Source organism: Thunnus thynnus, chromosome 16 (genome assembly GCF_963924715.1).
Source record: "Thunnus thynnus chromosome 16, fThuThy2.1, whole genome shotgun sequence".
Classification (NCBI taxonomy): Eukaryota; Metazoa; Chordata; class Actinopteri; order Scombriformes; family Scombridae; genus Thunnus; species Thunnus thynnus.
In genome coordinates, this window is record NC_089532.1 from 16939941 (window position 1) to 16960888 (window position 20948).

Below are 20948 nucleotides of genomic sequence, written 5' to 3' on the forward strand. Positions count from 1 at the left end.
TGCTGTCATTGACAAATACTTGACTTCATTTGGACGTCTTTCATATTTTTTTATACATATATAAATGTGTAAATAAAGTGCCAACCCTGAGCCTCTCGGACAACATGACGTCACCGCCGGAGCACTGAACTAAAAACAAATCCACCTCACTCCTCTCCTCTCCTCTCCTCTCGCTCACCCCCCGACCGACCGACCGAACCGCACCGTCTACAAACACCCAGCTGACAGACGCCAGCCAGCCAGGAGCCGCATTGTTGTGTGTGTTTATGCGTGTGTGTGTGTGTTTGTCTCCGTCACCCATCCTAGCGCAAAGGGTCGCCACCGCTCATCTAGTTTACCGCAACAGCCCCTGTAAACGGCAGAGAGAGAGAGAGGGGAAGGAGCCCAGTAGCTAGTAGGCTAACATCTTCTGTCCCGACAACAGGAAAAAAAAAAGCATGTCTGCTCAGCCCGGTGAGGAGCTAGGCTCAGAGGGGAAGTGGTTTGGGGACGACTATGAGAGGAACGGTCTGCTGGGAAACACACCGACCCGGTTCGACGAGCTACGGGAAGATTTTAAGCCGAGAGGCGGCGAGGAGGCGAGCGACCTGGATCAACAATTTCATCCTTTCCAGGACGACGGGAAAAGGCCTCCCGTTGCTATGGAAACTGCATCTACAGGTAAAGCGGGCACTTATCGCGGTTAAGTCTCAATATTTATAGATGTTGTCGTATTTCAGCCACATTAGGTTTCACTTGACCGCCTATCAAACAATCCCACATCGTAATTCAGGTTCAAATACAGCTAGACAGAAGCAGCCATTTGTGACAGATTTAGACGGTCTGTCTGCCAACTTCAGTTAAAAACTTCTGCGTTTGAAAAAACACAGAAACAAAGAGAAGCGACTAACTTCCAAAGAATTAAAGTAAATCAGCTGTCACAACAGTTATACGTCTTAGTCAGACTTGGTTGCAACACCAGCCTTTGATAATAACGAGACATCAAATATGGCCCACTGTTTTTCCCCCCACTGGTCTACATAACTAATTTTATTGATGAGATCTGAGTCTGTCGAAAGGGTTCAGATGGGATGCAGCGTGCATTAACAAATAGCCTGTTGAACTCTGGTGTAACTGATGTACCAGCTCTCACATGAAGGCCTATAGATATAAATAAATACCTGCATTCTTGATATAGTGAGAGTAGAGAGAGAATAAGTAGATTAAAGGCATAAATCCCCCAGATTTCATAGCCAGTGAATGGATAGAAAATAACTTAATCCTACAGTTTATCAATAGACCAAAATATGTTGTTATTATCCTACATTCCTGTTTTGGTGCCAATGATATTGTTACATTATTTGTTGAAGAAATGATGAATAATGTGATATTAAAATGTATGATGTTTATTAAGACCAGATCTTGTAGAGGCAGCATGAGGGTCTGTGTCTCTGCTGGGAGGATATTGTAGTTTTAGGGTGAAGATAACAGCAAGGTCACAGCAGTAGCAAAAGAGCATACGGTTGCATACCATAATTGAAACTTTCTCTCACTATAATTGGACAATGGAAGCTGTGTTTTTGTTGGAACATCATGCAGACCTCAGTTCTAAGTCCGTCACTCTCCTCAGCGCAGCCCGGCTCATACGCTGCTATTTTTAATCCTGAAGAAACAGGGCTCACTATTCGCCTGGCGAGCAAAACTAGAGCCCTGCACTTTCATTCACGAATTCACTGAAAGATTCATGAGATGATGATGTTTTAAAAAAAAAAAAAAAAAGAAAAAGAAAAAGCTGCCTAGTTTCCTCTCTCTGCTCATGCCTTTTTAATTTCATTAGCTGCTGCTGGGCCCAAACAAGAAACATTATTATTATTTTTTATATATCCATGAAGCACAATAGCATTATTAAATGCATAAATCAGACTTTAATCCTTTTGAGGCATAGAATTTGGCAAAAAATTAGAAATTTAACATCCAAAGCCAGTTTACTAGTAAAGCTAAAAATGATCCTCTTGAAGCAGACTGAGCGTAAAATGTGTGTGAAATGATGAACTGGCTAGTCCGTGTTTGGCCTACACTTTCTAGAAGAAGTCAACAAAGTACATGCCCTACTTTTATAACAGTGAGCCAGACAAGACCAAACTTTTGTAGGTGCACACACACACACACACACACACACACACACGCACAGAGAGACTGTGTTTTGATTCCTAAACGAGGGCTGTCTCTTTTGCTGCGACTCCCGCTGAGCTTCGTCCATATGAGTGAAGTAATCTACTCTGTCACTTAGGTTCTTGGTAGGAACAGTGCAGATCTCATCACATCTTAGCAGGGCAGGGTGGATATTTTCCTCTTGACCAGACATGTTATAGTCTCTTCTGATCTTTGTCAAAGGCATTAACTCCCAACAACACCCCCCCCACACACACACACACATCACACACACTTTCCTCCCCTACTTTACTGGTAGATAAGCACAAAATAATACCTCAAGTGTCTGAAGTTTGGCCTTTGAGCAGAAACCGTATCCCTTCAAGATGTCTAGAATTGCCTCTCTCAGTAATCGATCCTTGCCTGTCCTAAATCTTGTTCACAACACTTATCTGCCCACAGGACCCTGATAATGCTGATTTCAGCTGTATTAAATTACCACAGGGCAGAACCTTAGCCTCAGATCACAGACAGTACAGTATATCCTGTTTTATCTTCACAAGTTTCACGCCCTGTGAAGTCTTCAAGAGGCGTCGCGACGAGGTCTAAATGTGTTGTAAAAACCCCACAGTCAAGTTTGTTATTAGCAGATGGTGAGTCTAATAGCTCTCCGCTGCTCTCTGGCATAGAAGAAGTGTATATTTATGCACTGTCACTTATAAACAAACATAACGAAATCCTTCTTTTTTCCCAACAAGCTCTTTCTCACCCCTTACAGTGCATCATAATGGTCACTTTATCATTTCTTAACAAAGTGCATCAGTCATGAGAAACATCTCCCATAATCCAGTGCCCGGAAGGTGGATTAAACTCTCCGTCTCAGCATATCATCGGTGACAAGGATGAGGCAGCATATGTCTGGCTGGGTCTCTTCCATATCTTTTAGATAGAGAAAGCACTTAGTGGACTCGGCTGGACTGCATTTGTGCCTTTAGCTGGTGAGAGCTCTGCTCCTGTTCCCGGGGGGGGGCAAGCAGTGCGAGGTCTTTTCAGACTGGATGATAAAGATGCAAGATAATACAGGGGAGGAGGAAAGGGAGGAGGAGGAGGCGGGGGGGGGGGGCAGCTTAATGGCAAGAGAGGCGAGCCTGTGATGAGAAGGCTGATATTTCAAATGCCCAGACCAGATAATACAAAGAACTGCCCTTTCCTTCACAGACACTCTCAGTTCAGTGTCTTCCTCTCAGAAAGGCTTTTAGATGTCTGAGGTCAGCAGAGAAGCTGCCAGTCCGAAAACCTTCTTCATCTATTAGCACTTGTGGTTAAAAATATGTTGTCTTGCACCTTACATAATTAAACAAGGCTAAAAGTGTGTGCAATTCATGCTTTTGTGTCTGCTCTCCAGGATGATTTTGGCCCACATCCTATGTGGTACCTGCCGGGTTTATAATCTCATTCATTTTCATCTGTGTCCAGGACCAATTAGCTAATGCTGAGGGATAAAAGGACAGATAAAAACATAACAGGCCGACTCCAAAAAGCTTCACTGCAGGGGGACAACAACAAAGCATTACTGCTATCATTATATCAATAAATTATAATTTTTGATCCCATGTGTTTACCCTGAATCGAATTAAAAGCCAGTATGTGAAATATGATGCTGTGTTTGCAATTATTCTGTCTCAGTCCGGCTCTTTAGCCTGTGGGCAGAGTAATCCCTGAGCAGAGTATTGCAAAACTGCTCATGGGATTAGAGCTACTATCAGCAGAGGCACTTACAAACAGTATAGTCCATTTATATATATAATTTTTTGTTTGTAGGTTATTGTAGCCTATGCACACCTGCTACCCTGCTTGCGTCTGTGTACTCTTGAGTGCCAAATTCTGTCTGTACAATGAAAGCGAAACACCAATCCAAAGTCGCAATGAATTGACAGCTTTGACCCAAAGCAGACAGCTCGCAGACACTCAGTCTGGATCCTCCCACATCCTTCCCATTCATCCACAAAGCTCTATCCAAGCAAGAAAAATACAATCAATACAGGGAAAGGCAGGTCCTACTGTAAGTACCACGGCTTCGGAATCTGAATGGGGGCAGATTAGCTCTTATTTAAACTGTCTCCAGATTGATTTATCTTTGTCAAAGGCCACTGGAACAACAACATTTCTCCTGTGTGGCCTTTGGTGATTTTTTTTTTTTTTTTTAAGAATGGTGGATGTTTCTTACAGTAATTGTATGTCTCTTTTGTCTTGGATCAATGCAGCTCAGAGCAGTTGAATCCCTCAGCACAGCTGTTCTCTTATCGACCTCTGTTAGTAGTTTTGTTTGTGCCTCAGCTCTCAGATGGCCTCCATTTCCTGCTACTTAACAGACGTTAAAGTGGTATAGTTAGTCACTAGCATGCATGTGTTTGTCCAGCCAAGGATATTGTAATCAATACATTATGAACATAAACATCATAACCAAAGCTTAAAACCAGAGACCATTAAAACTATGACAAGTAAGTCACATAATGACAATAGAATCACAGTATGAATCACATTTTGATTCAGTTCTTTTATTCCACATTAATAATAAAAAAGATAACACTAAATGTATCATAAATTTCAATATTTTTTTTTAACTTATGATCAACTGTAAAGTAACTGCATATATAGCAAATTTCTTATTAGGGTGCGACAACAGTGCGACATTGAGAAAATGATTACACTAACAATAACAAAGCTACAGCATATTATTTAATGTCAAAGGCATAGATGGCTTTTGAAAAGGGAGCCCTGTGAGCGTCTCGATGGATTGGTTTCCACAAGGTCATGGAGTGAAACAGAACTCCTGAAAGACAACACCACAGTCGAGAAGGTCATGGATAGAGTCATCCAATCGTTACCGTGCAGCAGATTTACAGATGTTTAAAAGAATACTGCTGAAATACTGCAGGGATGAATGATGACGTGTGCTTGGACAATACAGACTGACAGATATTGTTCCTTTGAAAGTCAGAGCAGCTTGTTGGAACCAGCGGCACCATCTCTTCTGTCTCTGCACTGGACTCGTGGCTTGCAAGAAGTGAGACAACATGACCTTCTCGAGTGTGAGAGACACTGTGATATTTCTCTCTGCAGTTCCTCAATTTTAAATCCCTTTTATGTTATCCAAATTAGTTGATTTACTTTATTACATTTTGAATAGCTTCAGCGAGTGTCTTGAAGGGGGGAAAACCCTACTGTGCACTGAGTCCCACATGCAGCTCAGCTAACCCTTCATTTCAAAGTGATAATATATTCATTTTGCAACTCGGGCGCTTTTGATATTGTCTGCGCTCACATGTTTTTGTCTGTAGCCTGATAATTAGGAGCCCATGCCTGGCATAGCACAGATTGTCAGGCTGCATTAGTTTCGGGGCTGCACCAGCTTTGCACAGAGGACAACAAAAGGACTGCCCCTTCACAGGACTTATTTATCTAACTGCACCATCCTTTCAGTGACATGATTACGTTGTGTGGCCACAGTTTGAGCCCGAGAATTCCTCTGTTGTCACATCCAATCCCATCCGAGTGCAGTAAAGCATTTGTCTCCGCCTTGTGGGGTTTTTTTTCCCAGTGTCTGGGTGCTACGCCATATCAGCAGATTCAAAAATGCCCTCAATCTTAACATACCAAGTTTGTCAGAGCGGCTGCACTCGTGGCAATTAAAGATGAGCATCCAGCCTCTTAATTGATGCAGATGACTTACGCAACTGCTGGTGAGTTTACTCTGTGTTGTTACGTGGAAAACGGGTTGGACGGGGGAGAGGGGGTGTGTCGCCTACAGTAAGGACTCAACAGGATTACTGGCAGTTCACCTCTCTTCACAGCTAGTAGTGGCTCTGAGTGCTTCCCACATCTGCACAGTAGGTATTTGTACAGTGAATCAGTGAGTGTTAGATTATGATGGTGTTGCCAGGGTGATGACTGAAGGGACGTATACCATCGTAGTAGACTAAGAGGATTATACGTTGGTTTGCTTTAGTAGTTCACCAAGGGCATTTGTGTCACTGAAATGGTTTTGTCTCAACAGCTGTGCTCATCTATTTTACACACCGTTTGGATCCATAAGCAGTGCAGTTCTGTAAGACATTTGAGCATAAATACAAAATAACCTGAAGCACAGGAGCATCTGGGCTTTGCTTTTTCACCATGTCACGCCATCCCTCCGCCTTGTGTCCCAGCTTGGGTGTGTAGTGTTTATGCCATTGTACTGCAGTGTGATGTATTGTTATTGACTGTGTGCAACAACATAAGCAGAGGGAGCAACAGCAGTAGGAAGGACAGCAGAGGGGAAGGGTGGTGGGGCTTTTCGGAGGAAGCAATGGGAGGGACGGGACGTCCTGACCTGTTGGGTCTTCTGTCAGTCAGTCTGCATCCTCCAGAGCTAACCCTAAGGCTGCTATTTTAAATCTTCCCCCCTATCCAGCCCAGCAGCTGGACTCAGCCTATTTAAAGCACTGCCACTGCCCTGGGAGAAGCAGGGCTGGAGAGCAGGAGGAGGAGCCCAGTTCGTGAAATTGTAAACTCAGACTTGTACACAACAGAAATATCAACATTGTGTGTTAACGTGCGGGTACTAAAGATTTGTTTCTTTGTGTGTGAACATGTGTGGGAGTGTGTTTTTCTATGGAGTTAGACCGGAAGTCAGACATATTTGAATATTTGACTTGACCTTGACTTCTGAGCCGATGATTTAAAATAACATTCCTATCAAGTCTGTCTCTTCCTGTTTTGCAACACATATGTAATACCAGCGTCCTTAATGCTTCCCTGCAGCATTGTAACAAATTATTCAGTGAGATGTTGAGTGATAGTTCACAGCAGAGCAAACACAAATTCACAGCTAACACCAACACTGGCTGTCCATTTCAGATTCTTAAGGTAGCTGTAGTTGAATTAACACTGCAATTGTGGCTGTGATTATTATTATTTCAGGTTTGCATGTGTGTTGACAATGACGAGTGTGTGAAATATTCATTTTATACATTTATTATTGAACTGTTCTGTCAACCTAGCTTTAACCATTGCATTTTTTGGAGAAGCTAGATACTAGCTTGCTCAACAGTATATTGTTAACATCTTTATGTGTGTGTGTTAATTTTTGTGACACTTGTGTAAGTTGTCAGGGGAGATGCAGGATTAGTGATTACAGAACAGAGATGTGACTATAGACAGCTCTTTGCCTGCGTGATTCAGAACAGACTCTGGTTGTGGCACTGTGTTTTTTGGGGGGGTCTGAACAATCTCCCTTTGTACCACACCGGGTACAAGTACCCTCTGTTACTGCTGCCTCACTGATCTGCACAGCCATGCACCCAGTGTGACTGTGCTGCTCTCACAGTGCCACAGTCCCTCTCCCTAGCAGCGCCACCAGCAGAAGCGTAGCCTTGTTTAACTAGATGTTGTTATTAATCAAACAGCTCAGGCACAGGATGGTTTGATTTGAATGAGTGACACAGACGTCGGTGTCAGTCTGTTGTTCCAAGCAACCTTCCATTCAGAAAGTATAGCTGAACCAGTTCATTGTATGATATGATGATATGAGAGTGTCTATTGTCAGTGTTTCACTTCTTTCTTCCCTCTTCCTGTTGGTCTCTGTAGATGACTCCATGTCTGGCCTGTTTAGGAAGCCTATGAATGACGATGGTGATTTGTACACTTCCCTGCGATCCAATCAGAGCTTCACATCAGACAGAGAAGCCTCCTACTTGTCGGACGACCTGAAGCCCTCCAAGCCCTCCTCTGGCTCTTCTGACCTGGACCACTTCTCCACTGACACCTACAGCTTCAGCTCCAGCACCAAAATGACTTCTGACCTGGCCGATGACATGCCAAAATCTCTGATGGGCTTGGATAAGACAGATTCCTACAACTACATGGACATCAGCCACGGGGATGAGCGCCATGATCAGCACCAGGGGGCTCTGCACAGCCTGATGGACACAGGCTCAACTGGACGTGACCTGCTGGGCAGCTACATGGATAAGAACCCTGGAAGAGATGAGGAAGAGGAAGAGGAGAACTTAGGTTCAGCACTGGGCTCCTCTTCTTTCCCCTACGTGGAGGAGCCATCTGATGAAGAGCTGTCAGACTACCGCTCCTACCGTAACCTGGGCGGCACTCCGCAGACAGCCAGCCCAGTTAAGATCACTTTGACCGAGTCCCAGCCTCCAGCCATCAAGCCCGAGCTCCAGCAGCCTCCCCCTCCAGTCACCGTGTCTGAGCGTGAAAACGTCCTGAGTGTGGGCTTACAGGGTGTTCCCACCGTGACACTATCAGAGCCAGAGGACGACAGCCCTGCTTCCACTCCCAATGCTTCACCAACACGTAGGCACAGCACACACACACACACACACACACACACACACACACACACACACACACACACACACACACGTGTATCATGATAATGAATATATCTGATAATAGATTGTAACTCATCTGGAAAATCAATTGAGAAACTGTTTATGGGTAAATTAACCAGATGGAAATCCAATATAGCCCATGATCATTTCCCACATCATCTTCAATGACCTAATACAACCAGAAATATTGAGAAGGATCACTAACTCAGCACAAACAGTGTGGCAAAATCTCTACATCTCACAGTATAAAGTATATTGTCATGTCTAGCGCTGCAACTAACGATAGTTGTTTGGTCTAAAAAAATTCAGAAAATGTCAGTCACTGTTTCCCAAAGTCTTGTTTTGTCCTGACCAACAATGCACAACCCATGGATTTTCAGTTTTCTATCACAGATGACTAAATTAACCAGAAAATATTCACATTTATGAGGCTGGAACTTCAGATTAGTTGTTTCTTTAAGCAAATCACTCAAAATGATTAATCGTTTATCAAAATAGTTGGCGATTAATTTTCTGTTGATTGACTAATCAGTTGATTATTCGACTAATCTTTGCAGCTGCATATCCCCCACCTCTTGTCAGATATATTTCATATTTATGTTGTAAATGCCATAATGAAGGAATGCTACTTTAGCACTTGTCCTTGACTGTATGTCTGGATTTATAATGTGAATGAAGACTCTAATGCTTATTTATTTTTCTACATTTCTCTGTGAGCAGAAAAAGAATTCCCCTCCCATGACATGTTCAAGGCTGACGCAGTGAAGCCTGCAGATCCCAAGAGCAGTCCAGGCACAAAGGCTAGCAGCAGGGAGCACGATGGCAGCAGTGCAGAGTCTGGAGACTCAGAGATTGAGCTGGTGTCCGAAGAGCCTCCCAAGGCCATCAGCAACCCATTTGCCCAGCCGCCTCAAAGCAAGGGTACTTTCAGCCAGCCTAACAGCCCTTTTGACAATCCCCCGGTCGCCAAGGGTGGTTTCGGCCTGGCTGGCAACCACGCTCCACCCACGGCCTACAGCATTCTGAGGGAGGAGAGAGAAGCAGAGCTTGACAGTGATCTCTTCATTGAGTCTGCGTCTGAAGAGAGCCCAAAGAGAGAGCAGGGCTTCAGTGGCCCCAAACAGGGAGTAAGTACTCCCTCTCCCCTGGTTCCCAGTACCGTCCCTCCCCCCAGTGCCCCTGAGACGGTGCCAGCCGAGCCCCTGATCACAGAAAAGGTCAAGACACCAGTGAAAACAGAGGAGGATCGCCTCAGCAAGCCCAAGCCCCCTACTGCTGCCGTGCCCCCAGAGGTGCGATTGGAGAGGCCCCACCAGGACGACATGTTCAAGCACACCACTGAAGGCAAAGAAGACCTAGGAAAACCTGCTGCCTCAATCTTCCCAGAAGGCTTTAACAAACAAAAAGGTTAGTCGGATAAATCTGGATTTTTTAAATCTTTTAGCCATTCTTATTCAAACTCTGCATTCTACTTCTTCTATTGTAAGAATTCACATTGTTACTGTTTCTTTGTGGAAGTATTAAGGTTTCACAAAACATGTCTGTAATCTTTTCATTGTTGCAGTGGTTTCACCTTGGCTAATATGCCACTATCTTGAGTACTGGCTTTCCAGAAATAATGCAGTCAGCTTGTGGAACAGGTAGCGTTGTATCTGCTGATGTGTCTTTGTGCCTGAGTGGAAAAGCTACCGCATGTGCATTTCTGTTCTAAACCTTCCCCATCATATTTAGGGATAAATAAAAACAAAAAACAGCTTGGATATCACTGACAGCATATTTCTAATCAAATCACGTGCGCCAGACTTGTATTTGTTTACCTCCCGGTAGCAACCTGCATGGTGTGCTGTGGCTTTGTTTTGTTGACAAGGCCGGAAAATAAAAAAAAAAGACTGCTAAGAGAGATGGGATGTTCCACTGCTGTGTGTGTTTCTGTGCCAGGGGTGGGTGAGAAGTGCTCATGTTGTGCTTGCCTGAAGTCTGCTTCCCCCTGGTGGTGCATTTGAAGGGGGGGAGGGGGGGGAAGCAGAGTGAGGATGAAATGATTCACGTTCTGGCAATAAACCTGACAGCTACACTGTCAAACCTATAAACAGTCTTCTCTGATCTCAGTGGAAACATGCACAGAACAAAATATAGAATTGCAGATGCTGTGAAAAAAGATCTTTCCGCATCTTCTTGACAGCATCTGGCTCCTTACATCACTCGTTAACATCCTGGGATTAGATAAGTCAGACGTGCCTGTCACAGTCAGCAGGAGTTAATGCTGTCTAAGCTGCACATTTGATATTGGCAAGAGCATTTTGACTTCTATTGGCTGCTCTCTCTGCCCTTGTAAACAGTGAGTTTACATAATCCTGTGATGCCAAAACTGGGGCACGCTCCTACTTCTGAGCTGTGAAAGCTTCCACTTAAATTTCAGCTCAACAGCTAAAGAAATCACATTTAAATTAATGTTGTTATTTGCTTTGTGGCCTCCAAAGAGACGAGTGCATAGATGTCCCAAAACTTACAAATGAGGCTCCCTGCTCCAATATTACGTGACGATTGAGTCAGATGAATAGTAACATGTTTGAAATGAATAATTTAACAAGCTGACGTAATTGAATACCAGCTGATGACGCTCCTCTTTGTTTTGTTTACTCAGACAGAGAAGGTTCTGGAAATGCTAAAAAGCAGGTCACGTGTATTTTTTTGTCCGCCACTAGAGGGCGCAGTGCACCTTTGTCATTGCTGCTCCGATGAAGACTAGAAGATATTATTCTCATCACTCAGTGCACTTCCACACGGGTTGCCATGGCAACAGTGATGGGGGAGTGTGTTCGGTCTGTCTCAGAGAAATCCGTTTTTTCTTGGTTGGTACTGGCATTGAGGCCTGTCACGGCTGCAGCGAGCAGTAGGTGTGAGGTGTGGCTGTCTGCAGTGGAGGGGGGGACAGGAGACAGTCCTAACGGCTTTGATAGGGTTGCAACATGACGTTATCCCCCTAACTGTACTCGAGGGAATCGTTTTCCGTTCGATGCTGACACCACAGTGACTGTGCTGTTTCGTTTGCCCTCAGCTTTCAAGCATCCTGCGTCGCTTTTTCAGTCACAGGCCATGGGGAGGAAATCGTAAAGCACAAACACATCCTGAAGGCACTAAACAAGGAGCATTGTGCTGTAATGCACAGTGTCTCTCCTCATAAATTATTGAAGCACAAAGTACTTTGCCTCTTCAATTATCAGTGAGTCATAGTGGAAACAGCCATTTGAATCTCTGGCTACAACCTTAAATATTGTTCTGTGCAACTAAAGAGCAACAGAGGTGGGTGTTTACCATATTTTCCCTCAGCAACATGGTGTCAAGTCCAGCCATATTCAGCCTTCATAAAACACTATTGCATCCTGTCTGGTGTGTGACATGACATCAGACTATTAGAAGACCTGCCGTCATTCTTTCTGATTGCACAGCACGTGGTATCATGCAGTATTTGTTGCTTATATTAAAAAAAAGTTACACCAAAAAAATGTAATTATTTTACACTGTAAATATCAACAAACTACAAGGAAGGTTAGAAAGTTAATGAGTAATGCATCCAGCTGTTTTGGTGTCTCATCAAAGTGTATGTGGGAACCCTCCCACTATTACCAGTCAGTTCTGAGACCATGTTAAGGGGATTTATTGTAAACACGAGGGTACCTTCCCTTTCAAGAAAAAAGCTTATCCTCAGACTATCACCACCCATCCTCTCACCCCTCTCTTAATCACTGCATGGATGGTTTGCTGCAGCAGCAACTGTGGTGTGGTGTTTACAATTTGACCCCCCCCCAACCCCCCCACCCTACATCCCCCCCCACCCCCTCCTCCCCCAGCACACACGCACACAGACGCACTTTCCCTGCTCCTTCTGTTCTAGCCAGCGCTGCTCCACGGCATCAGTCTGTGTGCTCCGCAAGCCGGCAGCACCTTGGAAACCTTTTCCTCCCTCCCTCCCTTCCTCCCTTCCTCCCTCGCTGTCTATTTGAGCCTCGCTCCCCGCATCCTTTTTCTCGACCATTCATGCCTTTCTGGGATGAGTGAGTGAGCCGGTGCGACCGAAGAGGGAGACAAAGAAGAAAACGGAGACGATACAGAAAAAAAGAGAGAGTGGGAGAGAGAACAGGGACAAAACTGATCACCAGCATGCAGGCCACTGCAGACTCGACCAAGAAGGAAAGCTCCTGGAGCGGCTGGAAGGGCCAGGGTACTGATGTGTTTACTGTGATTTACTCATCAATTATCTGTGTTTTTGTGGCTGTGAGAGATGGACTGGTATCTCTGCATGTAGGTTAAATATTCATGACACTTTAGGCGTGCAGTGTTGAACGTGTGTCTGTGCGTGTGCTCTGCATGTGTACATTTGCCATCTAATCATATTTGTCAAGTCTCGGGGAATCGAACAATGCCGTTTACCTGCGCCCCCTTTTACAAGGACACGCCCTAATGACAGATCCTTTTTTGCTGCATGTGTGTGCGTCTGGAAAAAAAAACAAAGAGGGAGAGTGGGTGAGAGACGCTGGTGGGTGTTTTGGAAAATAAGTGTATACACACTAGCATGCTGGGAGCCATCTGTTTTGGGTGCATGTTAATATGGATGCCAGTGTTGTAGACTAAGGCGTGTCATTGTTATCGCCCTCCCCGCTTTGCAACCGTGCAGGGGAGCTGGTTTTATATGGCGTATGCTCTGTTTTTGTGTAACGAGGCAGCCAGAGCATCCGGACGGCACTGACAGACTGTCTCCATGGTAACCGGGGCACACCCATCCTGATTACATCAGCCCTATCTCCTCGGCTGCCATGGCACCTTGCAGAGACTGGGCCGGAGAAGAGCATCCTCCGTCTGCCTGTTTCCATAGCATGGAGGGCTCGTATAAAAGGGAGCATGAGAGAAAATGGCGCCTCTTCCTCCACTCTGGTTGTGGTTTATTATCTGCCATCTTTTTAGGTTTGGGAGAGCAGCGGAAATGCAATCGATTAGTCTGATTATTATTTCCAAACAGAGACCACAGCAGTCTCTGATTTCTAGATGTGTAGCAATCAAGCAAAAACATCCCAATGTCAAAACCCCCAGTTGTCATTATTCCACTGAGTCATTAGCCATTTAATTTAGCCGAAACTGATGTCAGAGACTGTGAAACACAATAATCTATCAGATCTGAATCTCTCCACAACGTTATGAACGCATCAAATTAAGCTGATACAGTCAGCACAGCAAAAGGATGAAATTGAGCAGATTTATTTCCTGCACTTGCATGTTGATACATCAGCCTGAAGCTGAAGGCATTTTTATGTTTAGTCATTCTCATCGCACAAGCACAGTGCTGACTCACTGCCACCAAACCACCCAGGAATGTTGACAACGATGCAGATATATCCAAAACTGAGTCATCTATGTATGATTTATTCAAAATAAATTATACATCAGGGATTTAAAATGACACATCACCACTAAAAGATCTTCTAATGCATGAACATTATACTCTACTGTTTACACGTGCCTTGCGGCGGATGTGTGCCAACTTGTGAATTGGGGTAGCCTACATATTCTTAAATATACGACAATAAGTGTCAACAGCACAGATAGTTAGGTGAGTGGATGTGGCTTTGCTTAATAAATATGTTGGCTGCACTGGTTTCTATACTGGTTTCTCAAAAAAAGTGAACATAGTCAAATCTTAGAGATTCTCTGTGGTCTTACGTTGCATATTTGCAACTTTGTAAAGACTTAGGAATACTTTGATTTGCAGTTATTTCAAATTATTTATATGCATTTGGCAATAATTTGTCTTTGACACTTAGAAGAGAGGAATAGTTCGGATGTTTTGACTTAACATGGTATGATTTACGCTTAGAAGGCAAAAAAGTGAAATGATACAGATAAGTCTAAGAGGAGAATCAAGCAGTAGAAATACATTCAAGATTGTTTCCTGTCGAGGATGCTTGAAATTTTTCCTGCTGTTGGACAAAATGTCAGATTGCTGACACACCTTTGTCCATCATGTGAGTAACTGAAACTATTTTACAAATCCCTTTCATAACAAAAATTGGACATTCATAATCGCCATGTCATACTCAAGTCCAGGTTACAGTCTCAGTCTGACACTCAAGTCCTACATGCTAGCTGAAGTCCCTTTCCATGTTTGCTCACTCCGGCTGACGGCTTGTTTGAGGCCACAAGGATGTTCTCGGTGATTTAATGAGGTCAGGCTAAACTAGTTTCACTAGAGAAAAGGGGGGAGGGGGGGAATCATATTATTGTCACTGGTGTTAATCATTTGCTCTGGTTTTCTCTCGGTGTGTGTTGAATATCAGAGGAGAGAATCACGAGGCTGCATTTGCACTTCCTCTGTGCTTTGATCCGACATCCTGTGTTAGTTCTGCATGACATGAAACTGTCACCTGTGCTGTCTAGTCAGAATATAACTGGGTTTTCTATGTCCAGTACTTACCTTAATATAAATATCAGTATAACTGAGTGTAGACACTTGAAATGTCAACAGAAAACCAGCTGCACCACACAAATTAGGCAGCGAACCTCTTTAACTGTCAGAAATGAGACTCACAATTTGGTCAAATCTAAGCTTTATAATGTGACCCTGTCTGTTAACATTCTTTAAGGCTTTCATACACACCATTTTTCTCATTTCTTCACACACACTTGGCAACTAGCTGGCCTGGTGTTAAACCTGCCTTTGTCCTTTTGTGTCTCACAATAAAGGGAGTGGCTGTCTTCATGAGTCGGGGAGTCGAGACACATAGCTGATTCCCCAGATTCGGAGCAAATCAATCTCTCCCCGCTCCCAAAGGAACGCTCTTTTCGCCGCTCCCTCTTCCTCTTTCGGCCCCTCCCTTCCTCTCCGTCTCTCCATCTCTCCATCTCTCTCTCTCTCTCTCTCTGTGTGTGTGTGTGTGTGAGCGATGGGGAGAAAATGGAGCACGGTAACTATGGTAACTGCATCAGGCAGGTGCTCGGCAGATCCTTGCCACCCAAGCGTTTTAATGGAGCAGTAGAATATGGCTACGGTCTGCGCGGTAGTTTTCTCATCTTTGGCCACTGAAGTCGTATGATTTGGTCTTTATATATATAAAGAACTCTAGTTTTGTTTTCCATTTTGATACACTGTCTTTTATTCTACTCACTGCTTGGCAGTCTGTCACGTGTCAGCGGGGCTGCCTGAGAATAAAAGAGCTCACAGAGAGTGTATGTGTGTGTGTGTATATGTGTGTGTGCTGGATTGCAATGTGGTTCTTTGGCAACCGCGCCCCATAGACGCCCCCCAACCCCCCCTCCCCTTCCCCTCTCCCTCCCTCCCTCCCTCCCTCAGTCCCCCTCTGTTCAGGCGGATGCTGATTTGCTGGTGTGGCAGTGGCCCCTCCCCTCCTGTGCAGGGGGGGACTCCCCCTTCAGTGCTCTCCTTTTGTCCGTGAATAAAGCAACTGCCTCTTTCCCTGTTCAACCATGGGAGCCGCAGGTCAGTACATGCTTCTACTGCACTAGCTAAAGCTTTTCAGTCTGCGTGCAGCCTGTGCGGCGCATCACAAGGCACAGTCACTGTCGCCGGTCTACACCTGTCTCTCGAGCCAGGGCTGCTGTGTCTGCGGATGTGTCTGTGTGTTGTTACAGCTGCTGGATGAGCTACCTGTGCCTGTTTGTGTGTTTGTGTCTTTGTGTGTGTGTTTGTGTTCCTCTCACAGCATCTCCATTCAAATTTTCATTCAAATCAGTCAGTTTGGCTTCTGTGGGGAGTGGTGCATGAGAACAGCAGCGAGGGCACATGGATCTCACTGTTACTGAATGATAGTGTTTGATTTGATAGTGGGGTGGGAGGAGGGCAGATAGGTATGTCATTATTGTTTTTTGATAAGAGAAGACATGTTTTATTCTTCAGTGTAGGGACAGTTATGGTGCGTAGAGAAGTAGAAGTAGAGATTCACATAGCCACAATGACTTTTCTGCCTCCCAGGTTTAGCCTGCCTTTTTGGCATCCACAGATGCCTTTTAGTGGAGAGCAAAGATGGCCGTCATCACTATGCTGCTCACAGCTCCACAGCTAAAATTAGAGCAGGCCGGCAGGCGGACAGCTCAGAGAGGAAGAGTAAGACACACAAGGGATCTCAGGAGCTGTTCTCTTCAAAAACTTCTTCTGCTCGCCTCCCTGTGACATGAAGGATTTCCAGGTTTCCGTACTTGCAGAGGAACGGTGAGCTCAGCTAGTGCTGTTAGAGCTGCAGTCGTAGTGGGGGAGGCAGCTGGTTCAGCAGAGGTAAAACAAGCAGCCGACAGTTCTCATGGAAACAAGCCAGTGTTGCCAGCCGACACAGACGACTGCCAGAGGACGACCATGTCGGCCACTGGAGCTGTAATGGTACACTGGGCTAATCCTCACTTCTCACTTGTCTCTCATCTGTGCTAGCGGCTTTGAATTACAAGCCCGACCAACCAAAGAAGACAAGAAATATTAGAATGGAAGGAAAAGAGTGCAGTATGATGTACGGGTGCCTGTGCTGGTGTTCAGACGTATGTATGAATGAGATGGTTTGGAGGAATCGCATAGGGAGTCACTGCATACTGAGATACTGCATTGAAGCATCGTCATCCTTCATTATTGACCACAGGAAAGCTTTTCTGGCCAGGTCACATTGAACCGTTATCTGAGCTGCTGATAGTGCGTCTATTTCTACCTCTGCCTTCACGAAGCTATAGGTCAATCATTAATTCTGTTCTGCAAGCCGGCTGTGCAGGTGTACTTTCAGCGTAACACGGTTGCCTCTGCTTGTTTGTATGTATGTTTGTGTACGTATGAGAGCAGACCAGGTGCCACATTGGCGATAAGCATACGTCAGATGCAAATATGAAGCCCCACCAGTCCAGCGACTGCTCCATATGTGAGAGTCAGCTATTATCTTAGCAAAGGTCGCTCTATATATAGGGGTAAAGGAGCCCGAACTGACGAGTCGTCACTCAGACACCTTCACCTTCCAGATCCACAGCTCCTCAGTCTAACCTAATGAAAAAGCTGGGTTAGGAAGCTGGGTTAAAACAGAATCACGTGACAGCCGGAGCTCTCCAGAGGACGTTGGGTTGTGAACAGCTTCCAGTTATTTGACCCAAATGTGTGGTGTGTAGCGCGCTGCAGCCTAATCCACTTTGAAAAGGATACGGCTTACAGTACATGTCACAGAGAGTGAGGTCAGGTCATTCGGTGGGTCCTAACTCTGTTTCTCCTTGTTCTGTGCTTCTTTCAACCCCCCCTACAGCTATTGACCTGCTCTACTGGAGGAATGTGAAGCAGTCGGGAGCCGTGTTCAGCAGCGTGCTTCTGCTCCTCTTCTCCCTGACCCAGTTCAGTGTGGTCAGCGTCGGAGCCTACTTAGCCCTGGCAGCCCTCTCTGCCACCATCAGCTTCAGGATCTACAAGTCTGTGCTTCAGGCTGTGCAGAAGACCGATGAGGGACATCCATTCAAGTGAGTAACAGAGAACGTTGAAGCACAACAGACTGTGGATTTCATTAAAAGGTCTTTGGCATTCAAGTGTTTTCTTTGTTTTCTGTCCCTGTATTTGTTACCAGAGCCTACCTGGAGATGGAAATCGCTCTATCCCAGGACCAGATTAGCAAATATGCCGACAAAATCCTGCTGTACACCAACACCTGCATGAAGGAGCTTCGCAGGCTGTTCCTCGTACAAGATCTGGTCGATTCCTTGAAGGTTTGCCTCATACTTACTGTACATACCATCACTCTTTGCCTTTTCACTCTGCTATCAAGGGGTGACATCATCTGTCAGTTGGTTTAATTATGCAAGGATCAGCTCTCAGGGCTTTTAGCTTCAGCAGCAAATCATAAAACTAAGAAAGCTGAAACCAAAATAATCTGATAATACATGTTTATAATGTCATGCGGGCAGGCTAATTAGATCAAACTGTCATGTATGTGTGTGTGTGTTTCAGTTTGCTGTTCTGATGTGGCTGCTGACCTATGTGGGCGCTCTTTTCAACGGCCTGACACTGCTCATCCTAGGTGAGGTCATCCTGACTTGATACACATCTCACTCTTCTCAATTTTATCCAGTACAGACGTCCAGACACCGCTGCTGTGACTGAGTGACACTTCAGTTTTAGTCTTTTCTGTGTCAGAAGTTCAATCATCTCATGAAGACTTGGATATTTTGTTCTGTTCATTCTTTTATGCCAGAACCAAATCTGTTTGTTTATCGGACACATTCATTTCCCCCGCCGAATATGTACAATATGTTTACTTTTCCAGTTTACATTAGATAAGTGTAGTGGTTGAGGTGCGCCGGGGAACTTGCTGACACCAGTGTGTTCTTGTTTGAGCATATTCTCACTGTAGGTCAGAATGTTTTAACCTTTACTCTCTCTCTCTCTCTCTCCCTACAGCTGTGGTCTCCATGTTCACCATGCCTGTGGTCTATGAGAAACATCAGGTAATTATTTTCCATGTCATGATTTCTAAAGTCAAATGTGGTTTGGAAAATGTATTCTGATATTTATATCCCTTCTTTTTTTGTTCTGTTTTCAGGCACAGATCGATCAATATGTGGGACTAATACGGACCCAGGTCAACTCTGTGGTGGGAAAGTGAGTGTTTGCCAGTCAGACTTTTTGTTCGAAGTTCACATACAATGTAAGAACAAACTGTACCTGTAAGCTGCAAAAGACAAACAAGAAGAAGAGGAAATAGTGTACAGTGCCTACAGATAAAGTGAGAAGTTTTTACTGACTGAAGTCTGATCATGATCAGACAAAACATAAAAGAGAAGCTCCTCCTTTATTAGAACCGCTGATGTACTTTTGAGCAAAGTGCTTTCACAGCACCAGTGAAGCTGCTCAGTGGCCAAAATGCAAGACAGGGCAACTTCCAGGTGTTAATCTGTGTACCTGAAAATGTGTGGATGAGGGTGTTGCTGAAAATAGCATTCGTGCTCAGCAAACCATCTGTGTTGCTACCTTCATTCATCTCACGACCAAACAGTTTAGAGTATCAAGTCTGTTGAATAAAAAATAAGGGTTACAGATATTAACAAAATGTTTTTGACAAAAAAGTCTGAAATGGGCTATTCTATATTCACTGGGTCCTACTTAACCCAGAAAATTCAAGAGTCAAGTTTGTCTGTAGGTATCAAAAGGGTCAATTGATGCCAAATTGATGGGTAGTTTTTGCACAGACCATTATCAAGTTTCCAATTTCAGTAAAACTTGACTCTTTGGCTCTACTGCCTGCCATAAAAGGAGACAGAACAAAAACAGCAGGTGCAGAAGTAGAACAAACACATCTTAATCTTGAATAAACATCTTGTTGGAAACATGATATTAACGCTGTTTTTTTTCTCTGTGCAGGATCCAAGCGAAGATCCCCGGGGCCAAGAGAAAGGAGGAGTAGACCTGTCTGTCTCACAGAGAAGCTGACAGTCCAGTCCAGCTCAGAGGCAGGCAGCCCGCTTACTGTTGAAGAGCCTGGTGGTCATCTGTGGAGCGTAGTGCTATGTCATCTTGGTGTTCTCTAAAAGCATCCACTGGAGAAGCCTTCACCCTGTCTATAGCAGTCTAAACACTAACACACACAAGTCACACGTACATAATCCTGTTTCTAGGGTAGACAAGTTCACGACTCGAAACAAAAGAAACTGACTTTTTTTGTGTTGCTTATTATAAAAGTGCATGAAGTCGAGCCTTGGGTAAATAATATTTGATATCTTTTGTGCCGTTTTTAATATCACGCTACATTTTTGCTTTGCAGTGCTTTTACCACAAACTGTACGGTTTGGCACAAAAAAAGCTTAAATGCCCACAGACGTGCTCTGCTGCCAATGTTAAATACTGCTTCATGTTTCTGAGTTAGCAGATGGGGCTTCTCTCAGTATATGTCAATATATATAAATATCAAAAATTATTTCCTTTTGGTGTTTCCAAGCACAAAATAATTTAACAATATGCGTCTTAGATGTGGTAATTGTAGGGTTTTTGCTTTTGTATAACCATAAGGAACAATACACACGCTCATGTTTAGGTAGTTGTACGACTACTATGAAGACGAGGAGTATCTGGTGATATTTAGCTTGTTTGAATAACTGTCCAACTTTGTACTATGTTCAACTATACTCTGTAGTTCTTTAGACCCTGGACTCTTTAACTATTTGCACTTACAGTATGTATTTAATTACAAGAATAAGAAAAATAAATGTACCTTGATGTATAACTCTCCTCAGCCACCTTTACTGACAAGTTTGCCTTCATAAGACGACCACAAGTTGAAGATGAGTTTGTGTATGACGCTACGGCTAAGTTTGAGGTGATAACGCCTCATGGAACTGTGCAGAATTTACAGTATACAAGGAAAGCATTGGACGGGACACTTGGAATGGGGAGCTATAAATACATGCCAGTGA

General features: G+C 44.3%; 1 protein-coding gene across 6 annotated transcripts; it reads left to right on the forward strand.

Moving 5' to 3' along the window:
- The first annotated feature begins 130 nt into the window (after window positions 1-130).
- Window positions 131-20758, forward strand: rtn1a (reticulon 1a). 6 transcript variants are annotated; one of them, XM_067614215.1, is made up of 9 exons: window positions 131-660; window positions 7759-8484; window positions 9243-9929; window positions 17798-18005; window positions 18110-18248; window positions 18490-18559; window positions 18940-18986; window positions 19082-19140; window positions 19900-20758. In XM_067614215.1, the coding sequence occupies exons 1-9, from the start codon at window positions 438-440 to the stop codon at window positions 19940-19942; spliced, it is 2202 nt and encodes a 733-aa protein (XP_067470316.1). In that variant the 5' UTR covers window positions 131-437; the 3' UTR covers window positions 19943-20758. The 6 variants fall into 6 exon arrangements, with proteins under 6 accessions (XP_067470316.1, XP_067470317.1, XP_067470319.1 ...); XM_067614216.1 differs by lacking the exon at window positions 131-660 and adding an exon at window positions 5763-5873; XM_067614218.1 differs by lacking the exons at window positions 131-660; window positions 7759-8484; window positions 9243-9929 and adding an exon at window positions 10126-10162.
- The last annotated feature ends 190 nt before the right edge of the window (window positions 20759-20948 follow it).

Bases quoted from the DNA above. Each gene is read 5' to 3' on its own strand.
- rtn1a (XM_067614215.1), top strand. From the start codon at position 438: ATGTCTGCTCAGCCCGGTGAGGAGCTAGGCTCAGAGGGGAAGTGGTTT. The intron at 18,006-18,109 runs GTGAGTAACAGA...ATTTGTTACCAG, and splicing joins GATGAGGGACATCCATTCAA to AGCCTACCTGGAGATGGAAA. The intron at 19,141-19,899 runs GTGAGTGTTTGC...TTCTCTGTGCAG, and splicing joins GTCAACTCTGTGGTGGGAAA to GATCCAAGCGAAGATCCCCG.